Source organism: Aedes aegypti, chromosome 3, assembly GCF_002204515.2.
Source record: "Aedes aegypti strain LVP_AGWG chromosome 3, AaegL5.0 Primary Assembly, whole genome shotgun sequence".
NCBI lineage: Eukaryota > Metazoa > Arthropoda > Insecta > Diptera > Culicidae > Aedes > Aedes aegypti.
This window is the reverse complement of record NC_035109.1, coordinates 150,820,762-150,840,904: the sequence shown is the minus strand read 5'-3', so window position 1 is coordinate 150,840,904 and position 20,143 is coordinate 150,820,762. Positions and strand designations below refer to the sequence as shown.

The following is a 20,143-nucleotide window of genomic DNA, read 5'->3' as shown; positions in this document are numbered from 1 at the left end:
GAATGACTTAACTATATTTCTTTTTGAAATCTCCCAATAAATCTTCTACGGATTTTTAAAAGAGTTTGATGGGAATCAGAGCAGGAATTTCATTGAAATTTCTGTCTTTTTTCTATCTTCAGGGGTTTTGTTTTTCAGGAATTCCATGATCCAATAAAATCGTTAGAGATTCTCAAAGATTTTCACCAGACATTTTTCTAAGGACTACACTCTTCCGAGAATATCTGAGGTAACTAATAAAAGAGCACTTCATGAAAAGTTTCGAGGCAAATACACAAAAAATTACCAGTATTTGAGCATCTTTTTCCTCTGCAAAAAAAGAATTAAAAACAACCTTAAAATTTCTGAAAACGGTTTTAGTAGAAGTCTCTTGAAAAATCTATGAAGATCTGGTTTTTTATCTAGTGAAATTTTCATCACAGAAACTCCAGATAAATGGTTAATATATAATAACCTATAAGAAATCTGTGCCGATTTCACTGCGGAACACGTTTTTGTCTCCAGCATCAAAATACCTCTATTTACTTAATAAAGGGTTGCTGAATCCATTGCCGTTTACAGAATTATCATAGCACGTCTAGTTTTTGAGATATTAGTTGTTGAAAATGCAAAAATTGACTATTTCAGCCAACTTGCATGCAAGTTTACCAGCTTGTAAGGCAATTTATTTGCTTAATTTGCCACAGAATTTAAACGTTATGTGTATAACAATACTTATCATCAAAGTTTATAATACTTTTCACGCGGAAAAGTTATTTTTTGATGGTTTAGAAAAGTATTGTATTTTGCCATATAAGAGAAACGAAGAATTTTGTATGGAGACTGCAAGCATGTTGAAAAAATCGGTTTAATCTAAATTTAATCGTGAAATTTCAACGAAAATATATCTAAAACAAAGTCCTTTTTTGCATGCTTGGTGGATAAGATTACAAAAAAGTTTGATAAAATATACTTCAAATTTTAGGTAAACATCAATAAAACCAATGTTTTATACAACTTTGGCGACCTGTAGCTAAAAACTGTGACGTGCTGGAAAATTTCTGAAAACGGCATCAGATTCAGCAACCCCAAATCTACTAGAGACACATAATTTGATTCTTGAGACACGCAAAAATGTCATTTTTGTTGCGCTGTGTTTCCGGACTTTCATATAAAGCCAAAATTGTATGAATGGGTCGAAAATTGGTGCTCTTCCCCTAATTGTTTAAAATCTGGGTAGAATTTCATAGAAAACTCCATAATTTGCAGGAAAAAATTGTTGGAAATTGGAATAATTTCAGACAAAGAAATCTGAAGAAACCTCTATAAGAATTCATGGAGGTATCGCCAGTGGTATCTGTGGACGGATTTGTGAACGAATACTTGCCTTTATTTCACTGGAAATTCTCGGTGCAGTGTGAGTCAAATTTTAATGCGGTATAACTTTTTTTTTATTCTGAAAAGCCTTTGGAAGTAATCCTAAACATTCAATAGTGGAATTATGGATAGTATTCCAGGACGGAATGCCCAAAGAATTGTTTTAAGAATCTCTAGTGAAATGTTCAAAGTTAGTGGAACTCTAGAATGAATAATTAAAGATTATATTTCAACTTTTAGAAAAACTCATGTTTTTGAAAAAAAATCTTGTTTAAATAGTTATTTTTTAGAGAAATCTTTGGAATATGAATTATTATTTTGGTGAACTACAATAAATCACCAAGAACTGTTCCATAGTCAAATTATTCTGTTAAAATGCATTTTGAAGAGAATGTTCAAAAAATTAAGACACTTCTAATTAGCACACTTGTCTATTTTTGCATTGCCCAGTATGTGTTTTTTAATCAGCAATAAACTTCATGGAACAAAATTTCAATTTCAAAGTACTTTTTATTACACCTTCACTTCTGGTTGTTCAGGATTTCTCTAGGACTTCCCATGTGAATATCAGCTATGTAGGATTCGTTCCCAACCATCTCGTTCCCAAATTCTCTGTATTCCATTGAGCTATTTATCCGAGTATTTTGGTAAGGATTTCTAGCAAGATGATATTTCCATGATATTTTACAAAATCGATAAAGAAATGATGTACAAATTCTTAAAAAAAGAAACTTTTAAAAATTTCTCCAGACAGTTTTAAGAACTTGCAAAAATATTTCTGCGGGTTTTTCACTAAAATTGTTTCAATTAGTTTCAGCCCCAAGTATATAGAATACTCCACAGACTCTTTTGAAACATACCTAAGAGTACTCTTAAACAAATCTGAAATAATGTCATTGAAATTTATTAAGGATATTTTTTGCAGATATTGTTTGAAATATTATCAAACAATTGTTGAAGGAATTCTGAAGAAGTTTCCGGAGAAACCAGTGGAAAAAACCTTGACAGATATCCCGAAAGTCTCTGGAATAATTTCAGAAGCAAAGATTGTAGCAATCTCAGGAAAAATCATATAAAAATCTGTATATTTTTTATGAACTCGTAAAATAAATACACGAGAATCACTGAAACAGATTTTAGAAAAAAAACATTGTAGGAATCCCTGAATACCTTTGATGAATCTCTGGAATAATATTTAAATGCATTACTAGAATGTTTTTTCAAATCTCTGTAAGAGTTTATAGAAGAAACTCTGGAAGAATCCTTGACTGAATTCTCAGATCAATATCCAAATAAATCAATGGAATTCGGAGAGGGATAGCTGAAGATGGAGTAAGGCGTGCAAAAATCTTATAGAGGCGTTTCTGTATTTTCCAACTCACATGTTTTTTTTTTAATCTAGGAATTGTAAAAATGCCAATAATTTAAAATTGTCTTCCAAATGTCTACACAAATTCTGAAAAGTCTTCCAAAAATCTTCCGTCTTCCAAATGTCTTCCACACTACTCAAATGTCTTCCAATGGAAGACATGTCTTCCAACCTGGCATCCCTGCTCCCGACTGTGCGTGGAAGCGAGTGAGGGAAACACAATAACTGAGTGAGTGTTTCCCATGCTTGGCCGTAATTCGAGATAAAGCAGGGGTTGAATTTTGAGAAAATTGAGAGTATCTCTCACTTATCTGAAACACATCATGAGAGTCAGTTTATCTTCTTCTGCTACTGCTCTAATTAAGTTATTAATCAGGTAAGAATAGTGTATGATAAAACTCATTTAAACAAGTTCCAAACCTGGAGGGCTATAGTATATTCGGGAATTGGGGATTTTTTTTTATTTCCGTACGGGTTTGGGCCGAAAGGTCTCAGATTTTCATGAAACTTTTTCCACAGGCAGGGCACATCAATATATGAATAAAAAAATTGAGAAAAAATCAGGGTCGCCTATTTTTCCGGAAAACTCAGTTGGATTTTTTTTGTTTTCCCCTGACACTACTAACTTTGAAAATCATAACTCAAGAACGAAGCATCATAGAAACAAAGTTTTTTTTATGTGGAAATGAAAGCAAATTTTCTAAGGAATAAAAAATAAAATCAACTGGAAAATGTTTTCCACAAAATTTTCCACCGTTGAGAAAATTCGTAAAGAAAAGCCGGAAAAACTATGCTCCAACTCGTGGAAAATTTTCAAAAAAATATTTTTTAGAAGGTAATTTCATAAGCTTTAATCGCTGAAATTTTTGAAATGGTATTTTTTTCGTTTTAAAGTTATGGCCAATTTTGTAAAAAATGTGCAAATGTGCCATTTTGAGCCTTTTCTTTGAAAAATCATAGCTTAAGAAAGAAGCATCGTAGAAACAAAGTTTTTTTTATGAAAATGAAAGCAAATTTTCTAAGGAATAGAAAAAAAAAAGTTTTCCACAAAATTTTCCACCGTTGAGAAAATTCGTTAAGAAAAGTCGGGAAAACTATGCTCCAACTCGTGTAGGATTTTCAAAGAAATATTTTTGAGAACAGAATTTTATAAATTTCAATCACTGAAATTTTTAAGATGTACTACTTTTTAATTCCTGCGTTTGGTCATAGTTTTGTGAAAAATGCCCAGATTTCTGGTACAAGTCTTTTCGTTCGAAAACCATAATTGAAGATAAAAGCGTCACAAAAACATTTTTTTGTCAAATCGGAATTTTCTCAAAACTTTGAGATTTTTTGAAATGGAATAAGTTTCCCAGGACATTTTTCACCGTTAAGGAAAATAGGAAAATAAATAATGATAACCCGATTAGCTATTCCAGCTTACAAACAGAGTATATTTGAAAAGAGCGATCAATAAGATCCAATCCTAAACATTTTTCAAATACACTCATTTTTCGTTCCTAAAACATGATCCAATATTGCCAAGATGAGCTGTTTACAAATTTATGCATTTATAAGTTTATAAAGCTTATTTTCAAATTTATAAGTTTATAAACAAAACTACTTAAGAACGAAACAGCATAGAAACAAATATTTCTTCAATCATAATGTAGGCATTTTTTCCAGCTACCTGTTAGGTAACTACAAAATTGACAGTTAAATCAATGGGTAGACATTATCGCAATTCTGGTTTAAAGCGTTGAAATGGCTTGAGAATCATAAGTTTACCAAAAAACTAACAAAGAGCAGTGAGAAAGTGCAAGTGTTGTCAGCTGTATATTACTCGTTATTAACGAAGCTGGAACAAAAAATATCATTCATTTATACCAAACGACGAACGAAGCATTTTTGCTAGGTAATTCTCAGATGCACATGAAAACCAAGAAAATACAGCATGCTTTGTTGTTAATAATACAAAGAAACGAAAATTTTCTGGTGTAAACAACCAAAGACAATCTTCTCGGTTGAAAAAATAGATAGTATTATGATGAAAATGTAAGTTATATACTGCATAATTGAATAAATAAAATAAAAAACATAATAATAACAATCTTATTTGTTCCATAGAAAAGAAAGAATTTCTTTTTAGTGTAATGAAAAATTGAGGCAGAAACATTTTTTTTCTCAGTTTTTCTTAGCGGTGTATATTTTCATGAAAAATATCATCCATTCCGACTTATACTTCATTAAAACCAATCCCAAATCTTTTTTTCAGATGTTTTAGGAAATTTGCAATTGCTTTGATAAAAAATCTTTGTTTTTCCGATGCTTCGATTGAAATATGGGTTTTCAAAGAAACAAAATTGGCCATAACTCAAAACCGAAAAAAATACCATTTCAAAAATTTCAGCGATTAAAGCTTATGAAATTATCTTCTCAAAAATATTTTTTTGAAAATTTTTCACGAGTTGGAGCATAGTTTTTCCGGCTTTTCTTTACGAATTTTCTCAACGGTGGAAAATTTTGTGGAAAACTTTTTCCAGTTAATATTTTTTCTGTTAAATCCTGAGAAAATTTGCTTTCATTTTTATGAAAAAAAAACTTTGTTTCTACGATGCTTCGTTCTTGAGTTATGATTTTTCAAAGTAAGTAGTGTCAGGGGAAAACAAAAAAATTCCAACTGAGTTTTCCGGGAAAATAAGCGACCCTGGATTTTTATATATTTTTTTATTCATATATTGATGAGCCCTGCCTGTGGAAAAAGTTTCATGAAAATCTGAGACCCTTCGGCCCACTTTGTACGGAAATAAAAAAAAATCCCCAATTGTTTATCATGTCAGTGAAACCAAACACCTAACCCTAATGGTAAATAATTACAAATGGTTACAAGTTAGGCAAGTTTATAATCCATATTTGTTTAAATTGAATTAGGCTATCGTCAAACGGGGTATCTTGTGACAGCGATATCAACCTAAGTTCCTCAATGTTTCTTGCTGATGCTCATCAAAAACACATTTAAAAGTAAGATTAGAAAACTTTACATATGTACCAAAACGTTGAAATGTTTGTGTCTTGACAAGTTTATTACACATTCAGTTAGAAATCTCAGGAAGTTTAGATGAACCGCTTCACTGTTAGATTTACCTAGCCTTTGCTTAGAAAATTTATATTTTCCAATGTTTCTGAACAGCGATCGGAAACACGAAGCATGATGAATCTTCCTAGGCATCAAAACAGAATCTGCGAATTGGTCAGGGGAAGTGGTTCACCTAGAGTAAAAATCAACTGAAATTTCCGTGTTTTTCCGTGTAGTTAACTGAACAACAGGATTGAAATTATTTTAATACCCTCAAGCTCTTCTTCTGTGATAGGTTGATCGCAGAAAAAATATAAGAAGTGAAAATTTCACGTTAAATGAGCCCGGGCATTTGTAAGATATATAAGAATACAATTTTTCAAACAATTTCTAAAAATGCAAAAAAAAAAGTTTCAGAAGTCATAAAAAAAACTTTTCTCACATGCGTGTTAATGTCAAAGTTTAAGCCGAAAATAAAATCATTTGGATTGCCGACCGACGAAAAATAAACAGAATTTCTAAGTGTATCCCGTCGAAAGACGGGGTTGGGTATTAGAGGGTTAACCAAACTATGCTTATTATTTTTTTTCTATCTTTATTAACGAGATTTTTAGCCCTGGGCTAGTTCATCTCGGGACCAACGGCTTTACTTCCCTTCCGAAGGAAGTCGTCACTGAAATTTTTAGTGACTATCTCGAGGATGGGATTCGATCCCAGGTCCTCGGCGTGAGAGGCGTGTGTTCTAACCACTACACCAGGTCCGTCCCCTATTATTAAGTAACAGCCATTCACACTGCAATGTGCTCCATTTTCGAAGAAACCTGTAAAATCCTCTGAAATTATTAGTACTCATCCACGTTTTTTTTTCAATGCTTTTCACATAAATTGGTGCGGAGATTCTTTAAAATAAAATCCACAAGGTACATATTAGACATAATATTCTCTCAGGTTTTCCCTTCAGAAATTTGCCTATAGGAAGATTCGTTGCAAGTTTTTTGTCAAGCATTCCTTAGGAAAATCTTGAACGATTACTTCAAGTATTTTACGATTTTTTTTAAGAACTTTCTTGGTAATGTTGATAGCAGTACTTTCAAGGATTGTTTAAGAATTTTATCTGAGAACTGTTCCAAAAACAACCCCCTGTTAATTGAACGCTCTGAAGGTTTTCTATATGAATTTAATCTGAAATATCATACAAGATTTCCTTTCTGGTGTGTTGTTGCCCGAGGGGTTCTGCCATGAATTTCTTCAAGTGTTTGTTCGCGAAATCTTCTTCTTCTTCTTTTTGGTAATACGTCCTCACTGGAACAGAGCCTGCTTTTCAGCTCAGTGTTCAACGACCATTTCGACAGTTATTAATCGAAAGCTTTCTTTGCCATTTTCGCATTCATATATCGTGTGGCAAGTACTATGATACTCTATGCCCAGGAAATTCAAGGACATTTTCTTTACGATAAAATCGTGGACCGACCGGGAATCGAACCCAGGCACCTTCAGCATGGCTTTGCTTTGTAGCTGCGGACTCTAGGCAAGGATTTTTTCGGAAGGCCCCAGTAAGCATATTTTCAATAACATGGCGGAACAAGTTTCTGTCTCAAGCACCAACATACAGCTATTTACATGATTAGAGGTCGCTGAATCTATTTCCGCTTTAAAAAATTTCATAGCACGTCTGGGTTTTAAGACATTGACTGTAGAAAATCCAAAACATATTGAATTCCGTTAACTTTGCCTGCAAGTTTTCCAGCTTGTATGCTGATTTATGTGCTTAATTTATAACAGAAATTAGTTTTTAGGTACTTAAAATACAAGAAAACAATATTGTTAATAATTTTGTCACTTAAAATTACTTTGACGTATTGTATTTGGCCATATAGCAGAAACAATAAATTTTATATGGAGGCGGCAACTCGGTAAAACCAAAAGAAAATTGTTCAATTTTAACTCTTCTTCAATCAAAAGGGTGAAAACATACGCCAAATACCAAGGGTCCAAAAAGAGTTGAAAGTGCAACTTTGAACATACATATCTCTGTCGTTTTCGATGCGATTTTCAAAAATTTTTCAACAATGAAACCAGATACTATTCAAGATTGATATGCGTTTTTGAAATAGATGCGTCTACCCAAAGATATCAGCAGACGTTAACTCGCCAACAAGCAAAAATACACCGTGAACTAGATCATGTTTATGCGTTAACATGATGGTAGTTCATGGTGTATTTTTCACAGTTCACGTTTTCCAGAACTCTTTTTTTAGCGTGTACCTTAGAGTAATTCTTTCTCCTTTTTTCCCAAGAACTTAAATACTTTTACATGAATCTCTTTACCGATACTTCTCATAAATTGTACAGAAATTATCGCTGAATTTCTGCAAATCTTGAAATAAATTCTTAAGGCATTCCTATGGGAATTCTTCAATACAAGATTTCAAGATTTCTTCTACATAAGCTGCTTCAGATTTTTTGAAGGAATTTTGTAAAATATTGTCTAAAGGACTCCTACAAGATATTCTGCAGACATTTTTCCATGAGCTGCCCGCGAGATTATTTCAGAAATGTTTCTATGTGCATTCGAGGAGTCTTGAAAAAAATCATCCATATATTCCAGCAAGGACTTGTCAGGAAATGCACCTGGAATTTTCCCAACAGTTGATCAATTTTTTTTGCTTGAATTCATCTAAATATAATTTTAGACAAATTTTATCGGGTTTTTTTCAGAGATTCCTCCATGAACTTCTTCAGAAATAATTCCAGTAAAATACGGAATTTTTCCGAAAGCTAATCAAAAGTTTTCATAAAAAAAAATCTTCGATCAGTTTGCTTTGGAATTTCTTCAATCAACTTTCATGTAATTTCTGAAGCATCGGAAAGAATTTTTCAAGCTAAGAAAAGTTCTTGAATATGATAAAAAAATCATACAATTAACTAAAAAATTTTATGCATTTCTCCATAAACTTCTCCAAGAACTTAATTGGAAATGCTGGCAATGATTGAGATCGTTCTTGTTTATCCAGCCATTTTTCTTTTTTGTTATTCCCCCTCCTGGTTTATTTAGGGCAGATTTTTTTGCAGAGGGTTTTCCATGGATCCCCATCAATATTTTTTTAGAAATTCGTCCATGGATTATTTCTTAATGTTCTCTGGTATTTCTTCAAAATTCTTTCCAATGCACAGTGGTCGGGCTTCATATAAAGGGGCGGCCAAAACTACCAAAACCTGTTTTTGAGATTTTCATTATTTTTATAATTTTAAAATATACCTCATGTGTTATTTTATTATGATCCTTAATTGAGATTGGACCATAATTTAAATTTCTATGACTTTTATGACGACAAACCAACTGAAGTCAAAAAATTGAAAAATGTCACAATAAAATAAAGCACAAAATTTATATTTTAGGAATGCAATATTTCCCTAAAGTTATACACTATCTGAAAGCTTATGGTTCAACACTTTTATCAAGCATGAGGATAGAAAAATTATTTGGTTGAAGTTTTAATACAATTTATTATTACACTTTAGTAATTTTGATGATATTGAACATGAAGAACAATTCTTGTTGCGTCATGTCGCCGCCATTTCGAATATTTCACATCAAAAAGCATCCTTAGTTCTTACAAAAAACCTTCAAAATTTTTGCAGAAATTTGCTGATTTGTAAGTTAGAGCTATTTGAATAATTCAATATTTTACATATATTTTGACGATATTTTCATACAATGTTTATCTATATAAATAAAAATGGAATGGTGTTTGTATGTCACGAAATGGCTTACGAACGGGTCAACGCATTTGAATGATTCTTTCTCCGTTTTGTTCGTCATGGGTTCCGATGTGTTTGTGTGTATAAAAATCCCAGGATATTCACCGGGAAAGTTGGAAAAACGAGAGTGCACGGAACTGTCATTTTGTATGGGACGATCCATAGCATTTTTGAACAGCCTACTTAATGGCAAGACAAAATTTGCCGGGACCACTAGTTTCAAATATATTTAACCACTATTCATACACATTTTGATCAAACTTGATCAATTCAAACAAAATAACCCCTTCTGAAACAATAGAAACGCCAAATAACGCATTCAGATTACATATTTCATCGATTAAAACGATAAAAATAGTTTTGGCCAAACTTCCATTATTTTCCGGCCATTGTGCAATGATACCTTTAGGGATTCCTATAAAAATTCCTAAAGATATATTTTTTATTTTTTATTTTTTTTGTAGATATTTTTAGATTACTCTACTTATTCTTCATAGGGTTTCTCCTGGACGTTTTTTCAAGTTTGTTTTTACATGAGTTCTTTCAAGATATCTATAAACGATTCATATAGACATTTTTCTAAAGCTTTTCATCGAAATTTCTTCAAGAATTCTCTCATGAATGCTATCAATGATTCTTCCAGGGGTTCCAAAATAATTATTCGGTGCTCATTCAATGATTCCTTAGGGAACTCCTTCAGAAATAATATGCAATGTACAAGATCTTCCTAAAATGATACCTTTAACTCTTCCATAGATTTATCTAGTTCAGTAAATGGACGATGCCTAATCGATTTACAGAAATTGAGTAATGCTCTTATTTTGCATTGGCTCTACGAGAAGGTACCTATAAGTAACGACATGCAACTAAAATTAAGTCTTCTTTTGCAACGATACGACCTGTGATTGGTCGGTCAACCCTTTCGTCCACCGTTTTCCCAAGACTCCATCCGAAACATCTGCCTCGCACCGGCTTAGTTCCCTGAAGACGACTAATCTCCATCTCGTGATCCATCAGAATGGCGCCGCCAACGGCATGGCATGGCACACTAAAAAGCGGACAAATATTTATGACGACGACAGTCGTGAACAACTAACCAATAAGTCAATCCGGTAACTAGTTCTTGCAGCAACTTCAAGCCGCAGGACGCCACAAAACAACCGTAATAACTTCATTAAAAAAGCATAGCGCAGCATCTCCTTTGCCCATTCAGCGATCGAGTGAAATCAAGATCATTGTAACCATCCATCGATCGCGTGTCCCAAAGACGGGATCGGTTCATGCCGAAATCCACTCCAAAGGAGATCGATCTGGAAATGTCATCGAGAGGTTTTGCAGTTTTTGGACCTGATCGGATTAAGCGGCGCTGCTCAAATTACGATCTATCTCCAGAGCACAGTGGTCCAAATCGCTCTTTTCATTTTATTTAAAACGAATGATTTCTCCAGAAAAGTTTTTCCTAATATATATTTGTATCTCCTAGGAAAAAATTACTACGGAAATTTTCTCAAAGAGCAGAGAAACAAGTATTTTCCCGCTGAATTGCCGATTCAGACCACTGTGCAGCGGTGACCCCAATGCTAGGACACGGAATTCCTAGTTTTTCATTCATGCTGATTCAGATCTGCGACGAGTCAATGCAAAACTCCTCCGAATAATGGATTACTTTGTTTTTCTATATATTTGCAGGTTCAAATGGCGAAGTCGGCAACATTGGAGACGGGGATGTGAAGACCAAACGCGCGTGTCTATGAAGTGTATGACGTTAGTCTAAGGGATTATTTGACATCGGCGCGTGGGATTGATTTGATCTGACGAAGGAACCTCTGAAAGGTGATTCAAAGCGACGATCGTTTTGCATGTGTTTAAATGCTAATTAGGGTTTAGGTGAAAATCGGTACATATTTTTTTTTACTTGGTGATTCGAGTGAGGTGTTGCGCAATAATTGAATTTGGAGATAGATTTGACAGTGAGCTGACATAATGGCGACCGTGACATCAAGGTTGCGATTAGGGGCATATTTAGGATTGATGGCTCTGCTGGCTACGATGGCTGGTGCTCAAGAAACTGCGACACAGGTAAGTCATATAGGTGATACATTTAAGAGAATCGAAAGTTAAGGAGAGCTTACTCAATTTGTATGCCGAATCATGTTTGATTTTAACCGAGAATTGCTCATACAAGAACTTGACAAACCCATGTCATTGGCTCTAAACATTATTTGAAGCAGGCTCTACCCCAGTTGGACGTAACCTCAGAACGAAGAAGAAAAGATGTTTGAAAATCGATTAAACGAATCGTTTAATGATTTTGAACACGGAACAAACATTTTGAACATTCGATTTACCCATAATTTGAATAGTTTGATTATTGTAGTTGCTGTGGAAAAATTATAAGTTTGGTCTAGCATCTCCTGTTCCCCAGTTTCAGACAGCTTCGTTTTTCATATGATATCTTCGTATTTCTTGCACAATTGTCTTTCATGGTGAACTTTTAGTATAGTATCGTAGTTGTGCGGTACTAATAGGATCTCCCCCCCAAATGAATTTTCCAACGGTCAGTTTAAGTCTAAATTGGCCATCATGGAATCGTCAAGTGCCTATTGTAGTGCCACCACTTCTCAAACTCCAATCAATAGGCTTCGACATCCCCAAACGAGTCGTGCCCATAAATCTCAAAATGAACACAATATTACGGCCCATTTCACGTGTTAAAGTGACATATTTACTCACAAACTTATAACAATGAAAATCACTTCAAACGGCACAAGACGCCTCTCTAACCAACTCACAGTGCAACAAACGTCGCGTCGTCAGTTCTTCCTTTGCTTCTCCAAAAACCATTATATCTTTGCCCTGCTGATGGACGTAGCAAATTGAATGTCTCGTTGCGGCACCTCCCGATCGATGGGACACGCGAAAGGCCAACCCGATCCTCCATGGAAGGCGTCGACGCGGTAATCGCTCAATCTCCGGAGCTTCCACACAAAGATGCATAAGGGGTATGCGATATGCGAATCTATGACAAAAGGTCTAAAGGACAGATGGTCCAAGAACAAAACAGGAAAAAAGGTCAAAAATGTATTTTCAAAGAAGGGAAAATTTCCCACCAACAAATAATTTTCGACCTTTTGTCCTTCGAATTTAGGTCCTTTCGACTTTTTGTCTTTCGACCATTGTCCATAAACTGCGATATGCAATAGTGTCATGTCGATACGAAACGAAGCAATACACGAAATTCCTAGCACTGATAATGACGAAACGAAACGAAATATGAACATCTTTCGAAAACCTAGTTACAAAATTCGATAAGGCCTAGAATTTCTCGGAGCGAAACTGAATGCCGTGAAACCTGTTTTTTTTTAATCATTCGTCCTTCAAAACCTCTTCCAAAGCTACGTGGGCTATTTGTGTTTTGAATACGGTTTAAAAAATGTTTCAGTGCATTCCCAATATTTCCAAAAAATGTTCAGATTCACAGATGATCCTAGATGCTTTCAGGCAGTGTTCTTAAATTTAGAAGCGGTTCATAGAGCTTTTCAAAGTGGTTTCAGAGTTTCTCAGGGATTTTAAACATACTGTCACGCTATTCATCAAAGAAAACAAAAACTTATCCACGTTATTTACTGCAGAGCCAGGAAACATTCAAGAACGGTGTTTTCGTTAGAACAATATAAATATTTGGAAAATTCTCTACAAAAGAAAGTTGAGTATTTATACTTATACACTGAGGGTGTCTGTTAGTCCCAAGCAGTCATTCGATTGGTTCCTTGTGTAAGTGCAGCTTATCTGGCGATACTGGAGTAGCATCCACGGGCGGCCAATCAAGCTCAAGCTCAAGCTCAAGCTCTCTAGATCGCATTAAGAGTTGAGTATCCTTCTTTTAGTTCAGAACTCAGCCAAAATAGGCTTTTTTATCGTTATTTATAGTTTATTTGAAACATATGGGACATGTATGTTTAATATAATATCCCTGGATCCTGAAAATTTGAAATTTTGGTGTATTCGGCAAAATTGTTCAGTAGATCGTGGTATTCCATCAGGTATCGTTTGTCAGTATATTTTTTCCATTTCGCAGATACCTCTAGAGCCCTATCACTTCGAAAGGTGAAAAGTTATTGTTGAGTATGTCAAGGGTTGTCGTTTTTCGAGCCAGTAGATTTTGGTTTCAAATGGTTCTAGTAAGCATGCAATTTTTGGTTCGCAGATATCTCAGGATCCTGAAAACAGATTTGACTTGATAGTCCGAGGCCTCAATTATCCGTCGAATACCAAGTCGGATCTGTACCGGACCAGTATTAAATAACCAGCCTGTTAGACATTTATAATAGCACCAGTTAAAAATCTAAATTACATCCATAGTTATGAACAGTTACATAATTTGCAATAATTGGTTACGTTAAGGAGTGTACATACTGTAATAAATTTGTTTTTGTATTATATGATTTATCTTGTTTTTGTTTTATTTGATGCACATTTTGTTAGAATTTTTGTTATGTTTACATGTTTTAAAACAACTGGTGATTCAAAAAAAAACACAGTAGATAACAAATCCTGTTATAATCTAGATTCTTCCGTCTAGTAGAGAACTTACAAAGATTGCATCTTCGGAAAAGTTGTTCAGTGAGTAAAAAGCTGCACATTATTAAATAAATTAATATTGGCTAACGTTATTTGTAGTTACGTGTAAGTGAATCCTATTTCATCCATTTTACTACAATATTCCACTAGAATCGGATTAGATCGACGAGAATGCCAAAACAAAACATACTCACTTTGCTGGACGTGGTGAGAAACCCGAGCAAAACATCTACATCTTTTTTGAACATATGAAACCAATTCTATCGATTGCTAGTCCCAGATTTAAATAAGTCCCCGACAGATTCTATACGTTTAAAAGATGCAATTGTACACCATATTTGAACACACGGGACTTTTTTGCAGTAAAAATATTATCATATTACAAATTTGTTTTTCGCTGACGCATTCGCCATTTGTTTGTTCACTATTTGTTTTGGATGCATTCACCATTAGCCCGACTCTTGTTGCTTCGCGTTTTAGGCGAGTGAACAAATCTGCCACTGTTTCAAATTTTCTCCCAATAATATCCATGTCGTCCGCGAAGCAAACAAATTGTCCGGATCTCTTAAAAATCGTGCCTCGCCTGTTAAGTCCGGCTCTCCGCATCACACCTTCAAGTGCAATATTGAACAACAGGCACGAAAGTCCGTCTCCCTGTCGTAGTCCCCGCTGAGACTCGAACGAACTGGAGTGTTCGCCCGAGATCTTCACGCAGTTTTGCACACCTTCCATCGTTGCTCTAATCAATCTTGTGAGTTTCCCGGGAAAGCTGTTCTCGTCCTTGATTTTCCATAGCTCTACGCGGTCAATACTATCGTATGCCGCCTTGAAATCGATGAACAAATGGTGCGTAGGGACCTGGTACCCACGGCATTTCTGGAGGATTTGCCGCACGGAAAAGATCTGGTCCGTTATCGAGCGGCCGTCGATGAAACCTGCTTGATAACTTCCCACGAACTCGTTTGCTGTAGGTGATAGACGACGGAAGATGATCTGGGATAGCACTTTGTAGGCGGCGTTTAGGATGATGATTGCACGATAATTTTCACACTCCAGTTTGTCACCCTTTTTGTAGATAGGGCATATAACACCTTGCTTCCACTCCTCCGGTAGCTGTTCCGTTTCCCAGATTCTGACTGTCAGCCGATGCAGACAAACGGCCAGCTTGTCCGGGCTCATTTTGATGAGTTCGGCTCCGATACCATCGTTGCCAGCGGCCTTGTTGTTCTTGAGCTGTTGAATGGCATCCTTAACTTCCCCCATCGTGGGAGCTGGTTGGTTTCCACTGTCCGCTGTGCTGACGTAGCCATCGCTTTCGCTGTCCTGACCTTCTGTGTCTGTGTTCTCTGCGCCATTCAGGTGTTCGTCGTAGTGCTGCTTCCACCTTTCGATCACCTCGCGTCCGTCCGTCAAGATGCTCCCATCCTTATCCTGGCTCATCTCAGCTCGCGGCACGAAGCCTTTACGGGATGTGTTGAGCTTCTGATAGAACTTCCGCGTTTTTTTAGACCGGCACAGCTGTTCCATCTTCTCGCACTCCGTCTCCTCCAGGCGGCGTTTTTTCTCCCGAAAGAGACGGGTTTGCTGTTGCCGTTTCCGGAAAAACGCTCCACGTACTTTGTTAAAGACGGAGAGTTTTGGGCGCAGTTTAACAATCACCATATAGTGGTCAGCGTCGATGTTAGCGCCACGATAGGTCCTGACGTCGATAATGTCGGAGAAGTGCCGTCCATCAATCAGAACGTGGTCGATTTTTTATTCTCTCTGCTGTGGTGATCTCCAGGTGTATCGGTATGGAAGGCTGTGCCAGAAGTAGGTGCTACGAATGGCCATATTCTTAGAGGCGGCGAAATCAATCAGTCGTAAGCCGTTTTCGTTCGTCCGGTGGGCGATGAACTTTCCAATCGTCGGTCTGAACTCCTTCTCCTGACCAACCTGAGCGCTTAGATCTTCTATGATGATTTTGACGTCATGGTTTGGGCAGCTGTCGTACTCGCGTTTGAGCTGCGCGTAAAAAGCGTCTTCATCATCATCAGTGCTTCCGGAGTGAGGGCTGTGTAAACGTGCATTTTTTTTTTTTTTTTTTTTTTTTTTTTTTTTTTTTTTTTTTTTTTTTTTTTTTTTTTTTTTAATTTCTTTATTAGTATCATTCCAAACAGTACATTCATTATTTCTTATATCTAGGTGTTCTGTGTTATTAGACAACACTATCATCCTAATTTGGTAAAACAAATCTAAGATTTTATTAACATTTTGTTAACAACATATTACATTTCATTTGCCGTAGCAGTTCAGATTTTTTACAGGTGAGTTGATTTCACCTGCTTATAAGAGAAAAAAAAAAAGTTTTTAATATACTTAACCTTAACCTAAACATATAACGCATTAATCGTGGCAATAGAAGATTGTAACGATTTTTGCCTGAAATTATTGATTATTTTATTTGACATTTGTTCCAATGTTTCAACATTGGATATCCTATGTAACTCATTGGTACTATACCAGGGAGGAAGCCTCAGAATCATTTTCAAAATTTTATTTTGAATTCTCTGCAGAGCTTTCTTCCTGGTATTACAACAGCTAGTCCATATTGGTACAGCATACAACATGGCTGGCCTGAAAATTTGTTTGAATATCAAAAGCTTGTTCTTACGACAAAGTTTCGATTTTCTATTAATAAGGGGATAGAGACATTTTACATATTTGTTACATTTGGCTTGAATGCCCTCAATGTGATTTTTGAAAGTTAAATTCTTATCTAGCATGAGCCCTAGATACTTAACTTCATCTGACCAATTTTTTGGAACCCCTCTCATCGTGACAACATGTCTACTTGAAGGTTTCAAATAAAGAGCTTTTGGTTTATGTGGGAATATTATTAGTTGAGTTTTGGAAACATTAGGAGAAATCTTCCATTTTTGCAAGTATGAAGAAAAAATATCCAAACTTTTTTGCAATCGACTACAGATGACACGCAGGCTTCGTCCTTTGGCGGAGAGGCCTGTGTCATCCGCAAACAAAGATTTTTGACATCCCTGAGGTAACCCAGGTAAGTCAGATGTGAAAATATTGTATAATATTGGTCCCAAAATGCTGCCTTGGGGAACACCAGCTCTTACAGGAAGTCTTTCAGATCTGGAGTTCTGATAATTAACCTGAAGTGTACGATTTGACAGATAACTTTGAATTATTCTAACAATGTATGTTGGAAAGTTAAAGTTTTTTAATTTTACAATCAAACCTTCATGCCAAACACTGTCGAATGCTTTTTCTATGTCTAGAAGAGCAAGACCAGTAGAGTAGCCTTCAGATTTGTTGGAACGGATCAAATTTGTTACACGTAAAAGTTGATGAGTGGTCGAATGTCCATGGCGGAATCCGAACTGTTCATTGGCAAAAATTGAATTCTCGTTGATGTGGGCCATCATTCTGTTCAAAATAACCTTTTCAAAAAGTTTACTGATGGAGGAAAGCAAACTGATTGGACGATAGCTAGAAGCTTCTGCAGGATTTTTGTCTGGTTTTAAAATTGGAACAACCTTAGCATTTTTCCATTTGTCAGGAAAATATGTTAATTGAAAACATTTGTTAAATATATCAACTAAAAATGATAAGCTACTTTCTGGAAGTTTCTTGATGAGGATGTAGAAAATTCCATCATCGCCAGGAGCTTTCATATTTTTGAATTTTTTAATAATAGTTCTCACTTCTTCCAAATCAGTCTCCCAGGCATTTTCGAAAACGTTCTCTTGATTGAGAATATTTTCGAACTCCTGAGTAACTTCATTTTCAATTGGACTAGTAAGTCCTAAATTAAAATTGTGCGCACTTTCAAACTGAATAGCAAGTTTTTGAGCTTTTTCGCAATTAGTTAGTAATAATTTGTTTTCCTCTTTCAATGCCGGTATAGGCTTCTGAGGTTTTTTCAAGATTTTAGATAATTTCCAAAAGGGCTTAGAGCCGGAGTCCAATTGAGAAATTTTATTTTCAAAATTTTTGTTTCTTAAATCTGCAAAACGTTTCTTGATTTCTTTCTGCAAATCCTGCCATATAATTTTCATAGCAGGATCACGAGTGCGTTGAAATTGCCTTCTCCTCGCGTTTTTAAGACGGATCAAGAGTTTAACATCATCGTCTATAATCACGGATTCAAATTTTACTTCACATTTTGGAATTGCAATGTTTCTGGCTTCAACAATGGAATTTGTTAAAGTTTCAAGAGCATTGTCAATATCAATTTTAGTTTCTAAAGAAATGTTAACATCAAGATTAGAGTCAACATACGTTTCATATATATTCCAGTCGGCTCGTAAATAATTGAAAGTGGAGCTGATAGGATTGAGAATCGCTTCATGCGATATTTGAAATGTAACAGGGACATGATCAGAATCAAAATCAGCATGAGTAACTAATTGGCTACAAAGATGACTAGAGTCGGTTAAGACCAAGTCAATCGTAGATGGATTTCTAGAAGAGGAAAAACATGTAGGGCTATCAGGGTATTGAATTGAGAAATATCCTGAAGAGCACTCATCAAATAAAATTCTGCCGTTGGAATTACTTTGAGAATTATTCCATGACCGATGTTTGGCATTAAAGTCACCAATGACAAAAAATGTTGACTTATTGCGAGTTAATTTTCGCAAGTCAGTTTGAAGCCAATTAACTTGCTGTCCAGAGCATTGAAAAGGCAAATAGGCAGCTATGAAAGTATATTTACCAAACTGTGTTTCAACAGAAACACCTAAAGTTTCAAAAACTTTAGTTTCAAATGACGAAAACAGTTGATGTTTTATACGCCTATGAATGATGATTGCAACTCCCCCACATGCCCCATCAAGTCGATCATTACGATAAACAAAAAAGTTAGGATCTTTTTTAAATTTGGATCCAGGTTTTAAATAAGTTTCGGTAATAACTGCTATATGCACGTTATTAGCTGTAAGAAAATTAAACAGCTCGTCCTCTTTACCATTCAGAGAACGAGCATTCCAATTTAAAATATTTAAATTATTATTTGGATCCATTAGAAAAACGTAATCCAATAACAATTTTATTTGTAAATTTTACACCTACTTGGACTGCTTCAGTCATAGTGGTGGCTTTGAACATTGCATCAATCATTAGATTCAATTGTTCAGTTAGAAAATTAAAATCAGAGGCAGACATATCATCTGATGATTTCCCATTGGAATTTTCGGTAGACGAAGAAGCGGGGTAGGAGTTACCTGTGGCGGTAGGGTTTTTTCCATTTGATTTGAAACAAGTAGAATGGGTACTCATGGAACGAACAGGGGAAGAGTTCAAATTACCTGCTACGATATCGGCAAAGGATTTACCGTGGGTAGATACATTCGAAATTGAAAGATTCGAACGGCTACCCGACGGATTAAAATTTGTTTGTGAATGAGCATGATTATGATCTTCCTGGTGGGTATGATTCCTAATCAAGCGATCGTTAACTGAAAAATGAGCATTGTTCGATACTCTACCAGGCAAATTCCGGAAACGACCGTTATCGTAACGGATATTATCCTTCATCTGCTTGGCACGAGCCTCAACGACTCTTTTGCGTGAAATGCATTCCCAAAAGTTAGCTTTGTGAGGGCCCTTGCAATTGGCGCATTGAAATTTTCTGGTATCTTCTTTCACAGGACAGTCGTCCTTAGCGTGAGAAGAACCTCCGCAAATCATGCATTTAGCATCCATGCGACAATTTTTTGTACCATGACCCCACTTTTGGCACCGACGGCACTGAGTGGGGTTCTGGTAATTTCCTCCAGGTTTCTGGAAATGTTCCCACGTCACACGGACATCGAACATAAGTTTAGCTTTTTCTAAAGCTTTAATATTATTTAGTTCTTTTTTGTTAAAGTGAACTAAATAATATTCTTGAGAAAGCCCTTTCCGAACAATGCCAGATTGGGTTCTCTTTTTCATAATGATTACTTGGACTGGGGAAAATCCAAGTAAATCATTTATTCCATTTTTGATCTCTTCAGGTGACTTATAGTCAC

General features: G+C 35.5%; 1 protein-coding gene across 3 annotated transcripts in view; it reads left to right on the top strand.

Annotated features, from left to right (window-relative positions):
* LOC5567598 overlaps window positions 1–20,143 on the top strand; it is a 387,298-nt gene that overhangs the window by 47,589 nt on the left and 319,566 nt on the right. For 2 of the 3 annotated variants that reach the window (XR_002502772.1, XM_001657525.2), the window contains exon 2: window positions 11,235–11,624. Coding sequence is in view for 2 of the 3 variants with exons in the window: in XM_001657525.2 (XP_001657575.2) it covers window positions 11,529–11,624 (96 nt within the window). In the remaining variant the exon portion in view is untranslated. The remainder of the gene's footprint in view (window positions 1–11,234; window positions 11,625–20,143) is intronic. The other variant, XM_021855931.1, reaches the window with a different exon arrangement.